Source organism: Nyctereutes procyonoides, unplaced genomic scaffold, assembly GCF_905146905.1.
Source record: "Nyctereutes procyonoides isolate TBG_1078 unplaced genomic scaffold, NYPRO_anot_genome, whole genome shotgun sequence".
In the NCBI taxonomy this organism is placed as follows: domain Eukaryota; kingdom Metazoa; phylum Chordata; class Mammalia; order Carnivora; family Canidae; genus Nyctereutes; species Nyctereutes procyonoides.
Genome location: NW_026575021.1, coordinates 17,382,683 through 17,396,655, shown reverse-complemented (window position 1 = coordinate 17,396,655; position 13,973 = coordinate 17,382,683). Strand labels below are relative to the sequence as shown.

The 13,973-nt window shown below is 36.1% G+C and overlaps 1 protein-coding gene across 4 annotated transcripts in view; it reads left to right on the top strand.

Moving 5' to 3' along the window:
• The window catches only part of MTHFD2L (methylenetetrahydrofolate dehydrogenase (NADP+ dependent) 2 like), a 122,051-nt gene that overhangs the window by 26,124 nt on the left and 81,954 nt on the right, over nucleotides 1–13,973 (top strand). For all 4 annotated transcript variants that reach the window (XM_055340493.1, XM_055340519.1, XM_055340502.1 and 1 more), the window contains one exon: nucleotides 12,763–12,915. In XM_055340493.1, coding sequence (XP_055196468.1) covers nucleotides 12,763–12,915 — 153 coding nt within the window. The remainder of the gene's footprint in view (nucleotides 1–12,762; nucleotides 12,916–13,973) is intronic.

Here is a 13,973-nt window from a genome sequence, read left to right as displayed (position 1 = left end):
ATGTAACTGTATAGTGATGGATGTTAACTAGATTTGTGTATATACATATATTTTGCAATATATATAAATATAAAATCATGTACAACTGAAACTAATATAATGTTATAGGTCAATTGTACCTTCATAACAACAAATTTTTTAAAAAAGACTATAAAGCTACTACAATAATCAAGGCAATATAGAATTGAAGTCACGCAGATTAATAGAAAAAATTAAAAGTCCAGAAATAGATTCATACCTATAATCAACATCTGAGTTTTTCCAAGGATGGGAAGACAAATTAATGCAGAAAGAATGTGCTTTTCAACAATAGGTACTGGAAAATTAGACTACTTATGGATATGAAACAACAACTTGATAAATTAGACGTTATCAAAATGTAAAACCTGTGTTCTTCACAAGATACTGTTAAAAGAAAGAAAAGGTAAGACACGGACCAGAAGAAAGATTTGCAAAGCATATCTTGTATAATGTATAGAATATACAGAATATGTGAAGAATTCTCAAAAATCACTCTCAGGAAATTAAAAACAACCCAAGTGAAAAAAGCCCAACTCCTAGCCAGAATAATCTAAGTCCTTTTGTTCTTAAAACAAGAAAAAGCTGAACAAACTAAAAATCAGTCCTTTTCATGACCCATCAGAGAACTGAGGTTGTAGGGCAAACCACTATCCCAAAATCTGGATAGAGGTAAATCCAGAGAGTCACAACCAAGATCTACTCCCATTGAATGGAAGCTACTGGAGCTATAAACTGATAGGAACACTTAAATGGAATTTTGATGAATTTTTGGAGGCAGAATGTGTATTAGCATAAGAATGAGAAACTCCTGAACCCACAGTTTTGGGTGTGGCTTTCAGCAAAAAAAATCACAAGGCATGACAAAAGCAAATGAAAACAGTCTGAAGGAACAAAATGAACATCAGAACAAGATTCATATATGACATAGATTTTGGAATTATTGGACAGGGAATTTAAAATAACTTTGATTAATATATTAAGGGCTCTCATGGAAAAAGTAGATAACATGCAAGAAAAGATGGGCAATGAAAGCAGAGAGAGGGAAACTCTCAGAAAGAATAAAAAAAATGGTAGAAATCAAAGCTACTCTAACAGAAATGAAGAATGCTTTGATGGGCTCTGTTGCAGACTGGACATGCCAAGAATCATACACTTGAGAATATGCCAGGAGAAACTTCTCAAATTGAAATGCAGAGAAATAAAAAAAGGAAAAGAATAAACCCCAAAACATCGAAGAACCATAGGACATTTTGAAAAGGTATAGCACACATGCAACTGGAATTCCAAGGGAAGAGAGAAACAGGGCAAAAGAAATATTTGAAGTAATAATGGCTGAAACTTTCCAAAATTAGTGACCGACAACAAACCACAGAGAACACCAAACAGGATAAATACCAAAAATCATTGAAAGATTTAACAGACACTTCACCACAGAAGACATAATTACATGAGTAGATACTCAACATAAGTAGTTACTAGGGAAATTCAAATGGAAACTATAATAAGATACTATTACACACCTGTTAAAATGACTGAAATTAAAAAGACTACTGACCATACCATATATTGGTGAGGATGTATTGCTGGTGAAAATGCAAAAAGGTTCACCTTGAAAATAGTTTGATAGTGTCTTAAGTTATACATATATGTATATACTATATGGTGCAGCCATTCTGTGTCTTATGTATTTACCTAAAAGAAAAGCAAACACATATTGATATAAAGACTTGTATATGCATGTTCATAGAAGCTTTATTTTCTTATAATTCTGGAGGCTAAAAATCTGCAATCAGAGTGCCAGCATGGTCAGATTTGGGAGAGTTCTCTTCCTGTTTTTTGTATTTTCTGTATCCTCACATGGTGGAGAAAGAGAGCAAACTCTCTGGTATCTCTTTTTTATAAGGGCACTAATTCCATCATGATGGTTCCATCCTGATGACCTCATCTACACCTAATTACTTCCTAAAGGCCCCATCTCCAAATACTATTACATTAGGATTTGGGGCTTCAGTATGTACATTTGGGGGGACACAACTGAGTCCATAGCAAGTGGTTACCTATGGTTGGAGGTTAGGGGACAGGAAAGAGGGAGGGAAAGGGGCTTGAGAAATTCCAGGGTGGTGGATGTGCTCATTGATTGTGATGGTTTCACATGTATATACATATGTGAAAATTTATCAAATTATATACTTCAAATGTGTACAGTCTCTTATATTCAAATATTATTAAGTAAAGCTGTGTTTGAAAAAAAACAAATCTTTTAAGAATGCAAATAAATGCAATGGAAGTGTGTGGAAAGGAAGTCAAAGGACTGATAAGCTCAGGATGTAGGATGAAGTTTCCATTAAGTTGGAGCAGTTGATTGTATTGTGTGCTTAAATATAGATTACTATCAAGGCCATAACTTTTGTTTTGGGTGATGGATTTGCATATGCCTAGCTTATTGTGAAAAATACTTGTTTAAGGTTGGACCGCACTTGGACCAATATTGAGATTGTGTCACAAGCCATGAATTATGATGTACCCAATTGATGCATTTGAGGCTTACTCAAAGAAAAAAGGCCAGATTTCTAACAATATTCTGCTCAAATCCTTTGTTACATGATTTGAGTGTTTACATAGAAAAAAAAGCCATCCCTATGATAGCATTTTTCCATTTTATTTACTTATTTATTTATTTTAAAGGTTTTATTTATTTATTTGACAGAGAAAGAGAACATGAGAGAATACAAGCAGGCGTTGGGCAGAGATAGAGTGAGAAGCAGGCTCCCCACTGAACAGGTAGCCTGGTGCGGGGCCTGGGATCATGATGTGAGCCAAAGGCAGATGCTTAACTTTAAAAAAAAATTTCTTAACAGGTAATATTTTTATCAAAGAATTTATATGCAAGGTCAACAGTGGAGGTGGGTTCTCCTGCATGTGGCTATGTTAACCAAGTGGTGGCAGCATTGAGTAAGCAGTGCCGGGCGATGGGGGGGGGGGGTTGTTTGTTTTGTTTTTAAAACTAATGGTTTATACTGGAAGCCAAGTAAATTACTTTGATATGATTTACATATTAGTACGATTCGTTGGTCCCTATCGCCATGTACGTCTCTCCTTATTTATTCCCAGGTAGAAACCATTTCAAGAGGTCACTGAACTCTATAGAATTACCCCTTTGTGAGCAATTGCTGTCATAGACAGGTTATATCATGTAACTCAAGATGCCTGACTACTCTAAAGTACCTTCAAAAATCCAGAATTTTTGGGAGCGCAGTGATTACTTCTTTTCCTTTTTTCCTTTTTCTTTTTCCTTTACTATGATGTCCTTATCTATTTTTGAGTGCATACAACATTGATAAAAAATTTACCAAAATCAAAAAGCTCTTCAAAACATCTGAATATTTCTTTGTAGAAAGTCTTTTGAAACATCTGTTCATATGATTGCTTTCTGGCCCTCTTCATTCATCTACCAGTTCATACAGTATTTACCTAGAATCTAATCTGCATATGACTCTGTGCCAGGCACTAGGGGAAACAGGTAGTTAGAAAACAGTTGAGTCTAACTATCCTCGCAAAGTTTGCAGGCAAGTTCCCCCAAACACAACAATCTCTTCTTTCCCCTTGTGTGTCAGAGGAAGCTCATTAGAACAGACACGCTCACTCATCTGAGGGTTTTTCTTCATAGAATACACACTGCTTCGACTGCTGTATGGTACATTTATCAGAAGTCAGTGTGTCTAGTATATAGGGTACCAAGAGCTTACTTAAGCAGGATGTTTTCAATACTACTTCTGAAGAATAAGGCAACTTTTGCATCTCTGTGTCCTCTTCAGGTTACTCGAGAGAATTATGAAGAGCAAAGGTAGCAACCTTTGTGTTGTGTATAGGTTCCCACTCCATTTTTTTTTTCCCTTGCCAGCCTGTGAAATAGGCCTGCCTAGGGATATCCTGTGCAGCTTCTATGGCTATAGGAGAAAGAGGCTAAGGAAGGGTGGAGGGCCAAATCCACCCCTCCTGGCCTAGTCAACACCTCCCACTCCACCTCCAAGCTCTACTAATTCTCAAATTTGGAGGTGGAGTAGCAGAATGAGATTAGACTCACTTCCCATTCCTTTCTTGTCCGCTTACTCTTTGATGATGAAACAACTCTTAAATGGTGTCGGGCAAGTGGTAAGCACCTGATAAGTATTTTCTGTCTCGAAACCTTGATGTAGAACCCAAAGGGTATAATCTAAATATTACTTATTGGCTTGAGAACAGGAAACACAGCTTCCAGAGGTATCTCTCTTATTTACTCCTACAAAATAATTAACTCGTTAAGAGACTATAGCTAAACAATTTGATCAGGCAGACATTTATTCCATTAGAATATAGGCTCCAGAGGGTAAGGATTTTGTCTGTTTGGTTCACTATGTATCCTCAATCCTTAGAACAATACGGGGCACATGGTAGACACCCAGTAAATATTTGTTGAGTGAACAAGTGAGCGAATTTTCAAGGGCCTATATATTGTGTTTAGAGTGTGGACTTCAACCTATCACAAAGCTTTGCCTTAAATTTCAGACTTTTCAAATCCTGAAATGAAGAAATCAATAAAAAACAGACAAACGTGAATCTTTTACTTCAGATTTATATTGGAAGATGTAAACATGCCAGATACATAACAATGCAGATGCAAAGATACTGACAAAGATTTTAATGAAAGCCACCTTTGGTTTTTCGTTTTATTTTTAAAGGGTAGATGTCAGAGGTTGTAGAAGGATCAGACATCTGTTCTAATTGTTCCTGGTTGTCCACTGATTTTGTCTAGTTTCATCTGTAAGTCAGGGGTAATAGTGCTCATTTATCTAACAGGTATTTATTGAGTCCCTCCTATCCCAGGCATTGTTCTATGTGCTAGGAAGACATCAAGGAAAAAAAGACAAAAATTTCTGTCCTTGTGGAGTAAGCAGGAGAGACTGACGATAAAAAATAAATGTGATAAATATACATTTATATTTATTAGAAGTTGATGTGCAATGAGAAAAAAAGTAGAGCATAGAATAGAGAATCAAGATATTGGGGGACAGATTGTATTTTTGTTTCTTCAACATTTTATTATGAAAAATCTCAAACTTACAGGAGAGTTAAAAGAATGATACACGGAACACCCATATAATCCCAACCTAAATACTATAATTGTTAACATGTTGCTATTTTGCTTTGTCATATCTACCCATTGATTCATTCATCAATCCCTCTTGTTTTTGAGGCATTTAAAAGTAAGAACATACAATGTATCCCTAAAACTTCAGCTTGCATATCATTAACCACAGGTCAGTATGTATGTTTTTATGTAAAAGTTATGTTGCATTGAAATACATACATTTTAAGCATATTGAATGTAAGTTTTAATCAGTTTTGAAATAATCTAAACCCCCTAGCAGAATATAGTGTGTGTGGGTGTGTGTTTATCAACTGAGAGAGTTTTCTCATGTTCCTTTCCAGTCAATTCCTGTCCCTGCCTCCATCCTAATCCTCAAGGAACCGCTGGTTTTTTTTTTTATATGCATATTTCCCATTTGAATACATTCCTTTGAAAAATACCTATTTATGTATTTGGCTCATTTTTAAAAACTGATTTATCTTTTAATGATTTTGTTTTGAGAGTTCTTTATATATCTGGATACAAGTTCTTTGTCAGATATATATTTTACAAATATTTTCTCCCAGTTTTTGGCTTGGTATCCGTTTTGTTAATATTATTTTTTGGTGGGTATAAGATTTTAATGTTTCTGAAGTCTAATTCATCAGTTTTTTTCTTTTGTGCTTTATTCTTTTGTATTCTAAGAAACCTTTGCCTGTATCTAGCACAAATTAAAGTTTTCACCCAGAACCCAGTTTTAGCTTTTATGTTTAGATTTATTATAGTTCAGTATCCAGTCCCACTGCCAAATGGCTATCAAGTTATTCAAGGACTTTTTGTTCAAAAGATTTTCCTTCCTCCACTGAATTGCTTCAGCATCTTTATAAAAAATCAAATGATTGTATAAATGTGAATCTAAAGCTGGGCTCTTGGGCAGCCCCGGTGGCCCACCGGTTTAGTGCCGCCTTCGGCCTGGGGTGTGATCCTGAGACCCAGGATTGAGTCCCGCGTCGGGCTCCCTGCATGGAGCCTGCTTCTCCCTCTGCCTGTGTCTCTGCTTCTCTCTCTCTGTGTCTGTCGTGAATGAACGAATAAAATCTTAGAAAGAAAGAAAGAAAGAGAAAGAAAGAAAGAAAGAAGAAAGAAAGAAAGAAAGAAAGAAAAGAAAGAAAGAAAAGAAAGAAAGAAAGAAAGAAAGAAAGAAAGAAAGAAAGAAAGAAAGCAAGCTGGGCTCTTTATTCCGTTTCTTTGATGTATTTTTCTGCCCTTATACCAGTACCACACTGTCCTGATCACTTAGCTATATAGCAAGTCTTCAAGTCAGATATTATAAGTCCTCTAACTTCACTCACTTTCAGGATTGCTTTGGATATTCCTGTGCCTGCTCATATAAATCTTAGAATCGGTCAGCCTCTACCAAAAAAACTCATAGAATTTTGATTGAGATTACATTGAACCTATAGATCAATTTGGAAGACTTGACATCTTAGTACTGTTGAATCTTCCAGGTCATGAACACAACATGCCTTCCATTTGTTTAGGTCATCTGTCAGCAGGGTTTTATAGTTGTTATTATAGAGGCCATTCTCAAATTTTAAAAATTTACTCCTAAGTGCTTTATGATTAGCTAACTATTATAAGTAATATTTTTAACATTTCATTTGCAAGTAGTTGCTGTTTGTATACAGAAATACAACTGATTTTTTTTGTATTGATTTTGACTTTGTATTCTGTGATCTTGCCAAGTCCACTTTATTAGTTCTTTCATTGTTTTGTAAATTCTTTAGAATATTCTGTGTAAATAACCGTGCCATCTGTGACTAGAGCATTTCAATTCTTCCTTTCCTATTTAGGCTTCTTTTTTTCTTTTTCTTATATTATCACACTAACTAGGATCTCCAGTAAAATATTGGATAGTAATGGTAGCGGAGACACCCTTGTCTTCTTTTTTTTTGGAGAAAAAAGATTCAGTATTTCATTATTAAGTATAAACTTAGCTATAAGTTTTTTTGTAAATGCCTATTATATTGAGGACTTTAAGCTTTGCATTGCCTTTGCCAAACCACTGGTCCTATCTTTGTGTAGTTCTCCGAGCCTTGGATGGGCTTCTTGGAATTTTCTTCCTGTGTGTGTTGTTCAGGGGTCAGGGATTTGAGCAGAATTTACAGATATACTTTGAGTCTCCACTCTGTGGCTTTCTTCTTTTCTGGATATCTCCCTCCAATTTTCAGCTGCTGTGGTAGCCTCAAACTTTGTGCTTTGATACCTTAAGCAAGTAGGACTGCAGAATATCTATCCAAGTTCTAGCTGTTCTGTGCCTAAGGAAAAACCTCCAAAATGGGAAACTTGGGCAGCCCAGGTGGCTCAGTGGTCTAGCGCCACCTTCAGCCCAGGGTGTGATCCTGGAGACCCGGGATCAAGTCCCACATCAGGCTTCCTGCATGGAGCCTGCTTCTCCCTCTGCCTGTGTCTCTGCCTCTCTCTCTCTCTCTCTCTCTCTCTCTCTCTCTCTCTCTCTGTGTCTCTCATGAATAAATAAATAAAATCTTAAAAAAAAAGGAGGGGGGAAACTCTTTGAGTGACATTCCTGTCTTTCAGATGCCCACTCTCTTCCAAATCTGCCTGGGTCTAGTGATTCTCCAGGGTTTTACAGATGGCTTGTATAAAATAGTAGTTATTTGAAAATTTTTATTGAGCTTTTATTATATTATTTTATAATTGGCATATAACATTGTATTAGTTTCCAGTGTATAACACAACGCTTCAATATTTGGATATATTGTGAAATACTCACCATGGTAAGTCTAGTGAACGTCTATCACCATACACAGATACAAGATTTTTTTCTTATAATAAGAACTTTTAAGATATATTCTCTTAACAATTTTCAAATACACAATACAATATTATTCACTGTAGTCATCCTGCTGTACACTACATCAGTAATGTACATTACAACTATAGGTCATTGTTTTTTATGTATGTTTTCCAGTGTTTACAGTAATTGTGAGAAGTTTGGTCTAACCTAAACTACTTCACGATTATCAGAAATGGAACCTACTTTAAATAACATGATCAGAATAGTCCTTAAAAATAATGTAGCATTTAAGCAAAGATTGAGTAGATGGAATAGATATTGAGTGTGAGTCAGAATGGCTCCAGACTTTTTTGGCAAGCAGCACAGGAGGATGGAATTGCCATCAACTGAAATGGAGAAAACTATGGGCAAATCAGTTTAATAAAAAAAGATCTGTGCCCTAGAAGGCTCACACTCATAAGTGAGAGAGAGAGTTAAATAACTAATGTTATCAACTGACTGAACTAATGTGCTAAGTATTCTTTATAGCAGTTCTGTGGGAGAGCAGAGGAGGAAAATGTATCATTTCAATTTGTGATGAAGGAACAGGTGCCAATCAACGTGTTGAGGAATGACTAGGGTGGGAAAGACAGGGAAGAAGGAATTAGTTATGGAAGAGTCATCATGCATTTCATGAACAATAGTACAGAAATACAAAGTTAATTCTAAGGAAATGAGAGAGTGGGACATTGCTTGATGTGACCAATTTGACTATGGTGGTTGGGAAAGAGATAGATGGAGCCTTTGGAGAGGAGGTTTTAGGAAAAAGATATAACCAGGCTGAGGACAGTATTATTTATTATGCTAATGAACTTGCGCTTAACCTATAGCTATTGAGGCAGTAGGAGAAGGTACTTTTTTTTTTTAAAAGATTTTATTTATTTATTTGAGAGAGAGAAAGCAATAGAGCAGGCATGAGCCAGGTGAGGGGCAGAGGGAAAAGCCAACTCCCCACTGAGCGGGGAGCCTGGAGCTGCATTCCCAAACCGGAGCCACAGGCAGATGCTTAACCCACTGAGCCATCCAGGCACCCCAAGAGGAGGTACTTTTAAACAGTAACATAAAAATCCTTGGATAGAGAATAAACCAATAATTTGTTCTTTTTTGGGTGTGTTCATTGTCCAAAGGCAATTTAGCATACACATACACACACACACACACACACACACACAATCATACACATAGTGTAGTAGTTCTATAGAATGGTCTCAAGGCATTCTCTGGGTTGTTTTCTTGCAACATTATGGTTATAATTTGAAGGCCTTTTTTTTTTATTTTTGACATGATTTAATGACCTCTCATGATCATAAATAGAGGGGAAACATAAAGTGAATACTGCCAATTTTCCCATTCATTTGGTAGGATGTTGACTGGTTATTTATTAGCCGCTGTATTCTGTGGGTCAAAAATATTTTATAACCATTGTGAAAAAATTGATGCTACTGAGTCTTAGGATTGTTTCTTCAAGTCATGGACCCAAGGACTTCAGGGGACTTCCACTAGATGTCAGTCAAAAACAGAAAATATATTTATTTCTCTTACTCATATAATAAAGTATTCAATGCTTTTCTGCACGTTTAGGCATGTATTAACCTAGAAATTGTGTTGTATTTGTAGGCCTAAAAGAAACAGTGCATTCCTTGGGATATGTTAGGATTATCAAATGTCTTGATTAGAAGGTGGGGGGCTCCTCCAATTTTAACTTTTAAAAAAACAGTATTTATTTATATATTGATTGATTGATTTATAGTGTGTGAGCAGGGGGAGGAACAAAGGGAGAGGGAGAATCTCGAACAGACTCCCTGCTGAGCATGGAGCCCAAAGTGGGGCTCTATCTCATGACCCTGAGATCATGACCTGAGCTGAAAGCAAGAGTTGGACTCTCAACCGACAGAGTCACCCAGCCACCCCCAATTTTAACTTTTTTTTAAAGATTTTATTTATTTGAGAGAGAGTGAGAGAGCATGAGTGAGGGAGGGGGCAGAAGCGGGGGGGGGGGGGGAGGGCGAGCAGCAGACTCCCTGCTGAGCAGGGAGCCCAATGTGGGACTCTATCCCAGGGCCCTGGGATCATAACCTGAGCCAAAGGCAGATTTTTAACCAACTAAGCCACTCGGAGCCCCCAAATTTTAATTTTTGAATGATATTTGAGATGATTGGATACTTATGACTTCTATATACGTAAGGAAAAACTGACTTTAGGGCAAAAAGATGTAGATTTTAATTCTGGATCTTCCTCTTTATAGTGGCTTGAAATTAGCTGACTCTCCCAACTCTGAGCTTTCCTTTTTCATTTTAGTCTCCAGTAACTATGAATATCAAAAAGGAAGTGGATATGATAGTAACATGAACATTATGAAGCACTATGTAAATATAAATTATACTAATTTGTATTATTGACATTCACTGCATATTACATAATAAAAAGTGTATCTTTCCTGGCAAAGACTGCAAGTGAGATTTAATTCACTGCTGAGATAACATGGAGTTCTATAAAAATGTATGTATGTATGTATGTATGTGTGTATATGTATATGTAATGTATGAATCAGTTTCCTTGATTCTTATGATCTTAATTTTTAAAATCTACTCATATAGGTTCTTTTCCTTTTAGACTAAATAACCTCAGTTTTCATATGCTCTCTGTGTTATACCTTTGTATGTCCACACATCTTTTAAATAACTATTAATGAAGTGGCTTAAGAAAAAATTGCTTGGAATTGGTGGCCTGGTTATGAACTGAGTTTCACTTGAAGGCATACCTAAGAGGACTGGTCTCTAGTGCTGGCCTCCATATTCTCACATGTTTATAGAGCTTCTTAAGAATTTTAGCCATTGCATGAGATAAATTATTTGCTATAACTTCAGTGTTATTGTTGGTGAATGGAAGAGCACGGACCAATAGGTGGTGACATTAAGTGTAGCTCAGACTTATTGGTAAGGGGATGACTCTCCAAACCTACAAGAGACCTGAGTTCTTTCAATCAGTCCATGTTAAAATTAAAATTAGCCAATTTTAAGCTTAGAAATGAACTAATTTAAGCCCTAGGTCAATAATGGAGATCTTAAATACAATTATTTTTCTTTTCATTTACAAAGCTTTTGATTAACTGTGCCATATATCCATATGCCGTATATCCATGGCATGGAGCTTCAACATAAATGGTTAATGTCTAAGAAATGAATCATCAATATCATCCAGGTTAAAAAATGAGCCACTGTTTTTATTCTCAAATAGTGAACATGTGGTTTTTAAGAAGTTTTACTAGAACCTGTATAATCATTTTCTGGTTTCAGAGAAAACAGAGGGATACTTACTCTGCTAGAACATTACAGAATAAATACAGTTATTGAAAGTGAACAACTGTTGATTGGAAAGACATTCCAAAGACCCCATTTCTATATGAACATAATTCAAATTACTACTTTCATACATATAAAAGACTTCAGTAGTTTAATGCTGGAAAATTGGATTTAAAGTAAAATAGTAGTATCCCATTTAGAATATAGAAGATCTAAGGTACAAGGCATAGCTCTTGAAAACAATTTAAACTTTGACTTTGATAATGTTCTTAAAAATTATATTTAGGGACACCTGAGTGGCTCAGTGATTGAGCGTCTGCCTTTGGCTCAGGTCATGATCCAGGGGTTGTGGGATCGATTCCCACATCAGGCTCCCCTCAGGAGCCTGCTTCTCCCTCTGTCTATGTCTCTGCCTCTCTCTGTGTGTCTCTCATGAATAAATAAATAAAATCTTAAAAAAAATTATATCTAAATGCCATCCATTGTGTAATGAACAAAGAAACTTTTATGTAGCAAATAGAAACTGTACTTCAGTAATATTAGGCAGTTGGGCTGATTGTTGGGTTTAGGGTAACCTAAGCCACTCTGCATAGAGTAATAAAAGCCTTTTTACTTTTACTTATTACTTTTCAAAATGAGATGATGACTGACACCTCCTATCTATGTGTTCTTTTCCTTCCAAATAGAAAACCAAAATGATATTTTGGATATCAGTGTGCAAGTGCTTCAGAGAAATATACGTGTGTGTATGTGTAGGTGTGTGTGTGATTTGCTTTTTTGTTATGTCATTTGGGAGGAAGTTAGGCACACAAATGATGTTATGAGTATTTTAACACCAGCAAAGCCCTTTTAATCTGTGATAGTGGAAATATTTAATAGAAGACTATTCATGGAAATGTCTTGTGTAGGAAAAACATAGATCTAAACCACTAAGTAGGGAAACTAATTGAGGCAAAGACTTAGGACCTGGCTGTTTCCAGATCTCATTGGTATTGTTTTATTTCAGACATTTTACCCTTTCACCAGGCCAGCCGCTCCAGCCCTGCAATTGCCTTATACCATTACGGTGGTTAATTATAGCCATCAGCCAAAGCACTTTGGCTTACTATTTTGGTGGAAAGAAAAAGGGCAAAGTAATGATTTTATGCCTTTCCTGAGGCTAACTCTTAATGTAGATCTTCAGATCTCAAGTAAAGACCTCCAAATAAATGACCATTTTAAAATAGACCAGGGCAGACCCCATGGCCCAGCGGTTTAGCGCCACCTTCAACCCGAGGTTGATCCTGGAGACCCGGGATCGAGTCCCACGTCAGGCTCCCTGCATGGAGCCTCCTTCTCCCTCGGCCTGTGTCTCTGCCTCTCTCTCTCTCTCTCTCTCTCTCTCTCTCTCTCTCTGTGTGTGTCTGTAGTGAATAAATAAATAAAATTTAAAAAATAAATAAAAATAAAAATAGACCAATTTATTTACTTTTCAGACCATGTGGATGAGCGAACAGTGTGCAATGGAATTGCCCCTGAAAAAGATGTAGATGGATTTCATATTATCAATATTGGAAGACTGTGCCTTGATCAGCATTCTCTCATACCTGCCACTGCCAGTGCAGTTTGGGAAATAATCAAGAGAACAGGTTGGTAACTTGTGGTCCACTGGACATATGTATGAAGTGCCACACTGAGCATTTGTGCAGTTTCTTGATGGAACCATTTCACTATTGAGTGAAAGAAAATGATAAGTCATAAAACTTCAGTCTGTAGAAAGTTATAAAATCATAGAAGTCAAAGAATAATCCAAAATAAATAAAATAAAATAAGGAACGCATGTCAGCTTACTGGTAACTACTGTTGCACCTTATAGGAGTGGATTTTTCCCAATAGTAGGATTGTGTCCCTGCTTTTAAATTATAAACTTACTGTGCATTTTCCAAAATGAATTGTGATTTTCCTTACCTTTAGAAACAAAATGTGGTGAACATATTTGAGCCATCTCTAATGACTTCAGTGTTTACTGTAGACATTTACATTTGAATTGTGCTCTGAATACAATACAAATATTCTCTTGGACCTTGGAGGTATATATAGAGATATATACCTCTACATTAATCAGTTCCATATTGCCTTTAGGTTTGTGATTGTCCTGCCTCTCTCTCTCTCACTGTCTCTTCCACTTCTGACAGCATCTTCTCCTTTCAAATGTGCTGTTTTCTAAAGGAGAAAATTTCAAGAGAAAGTAGATCCTAGAACCATCCTCTTAGGACATTACTACTTGTAAAAGCCTTAATTCTAACTTCTTCATTTTACTTATGAAGCAACTATGCCCAAAGGAGGTAGAGTGTGCTATATCTGCAAGTTTTATCTTTCGTAACTTTCTGAATCCCTAAAGTTCAGTGCCTTTCTCCTATGGGGTAAAGTGCATGAGTTTTATAAAAAATACCCTTTTTCCCAATTCATTTTGTTCCAAATTTGCTGAAAGTTTGATTACCAATTAAGCTTGACATTGTTGTACTTTGCTTACTTTATAATTAGTAGTAATTATTACTTATATTTTAAGTTTTTTGCATGTCTAACTCTTCATGTGAATCTCCATATTTAAAAGTAATTTAATGACAACTTGAAAAATGTAGTTTTTTAACAAGGACAATTAAGGAGGAAGTGACAAATCCAAGAAACATAAAAAGAATATTTATAA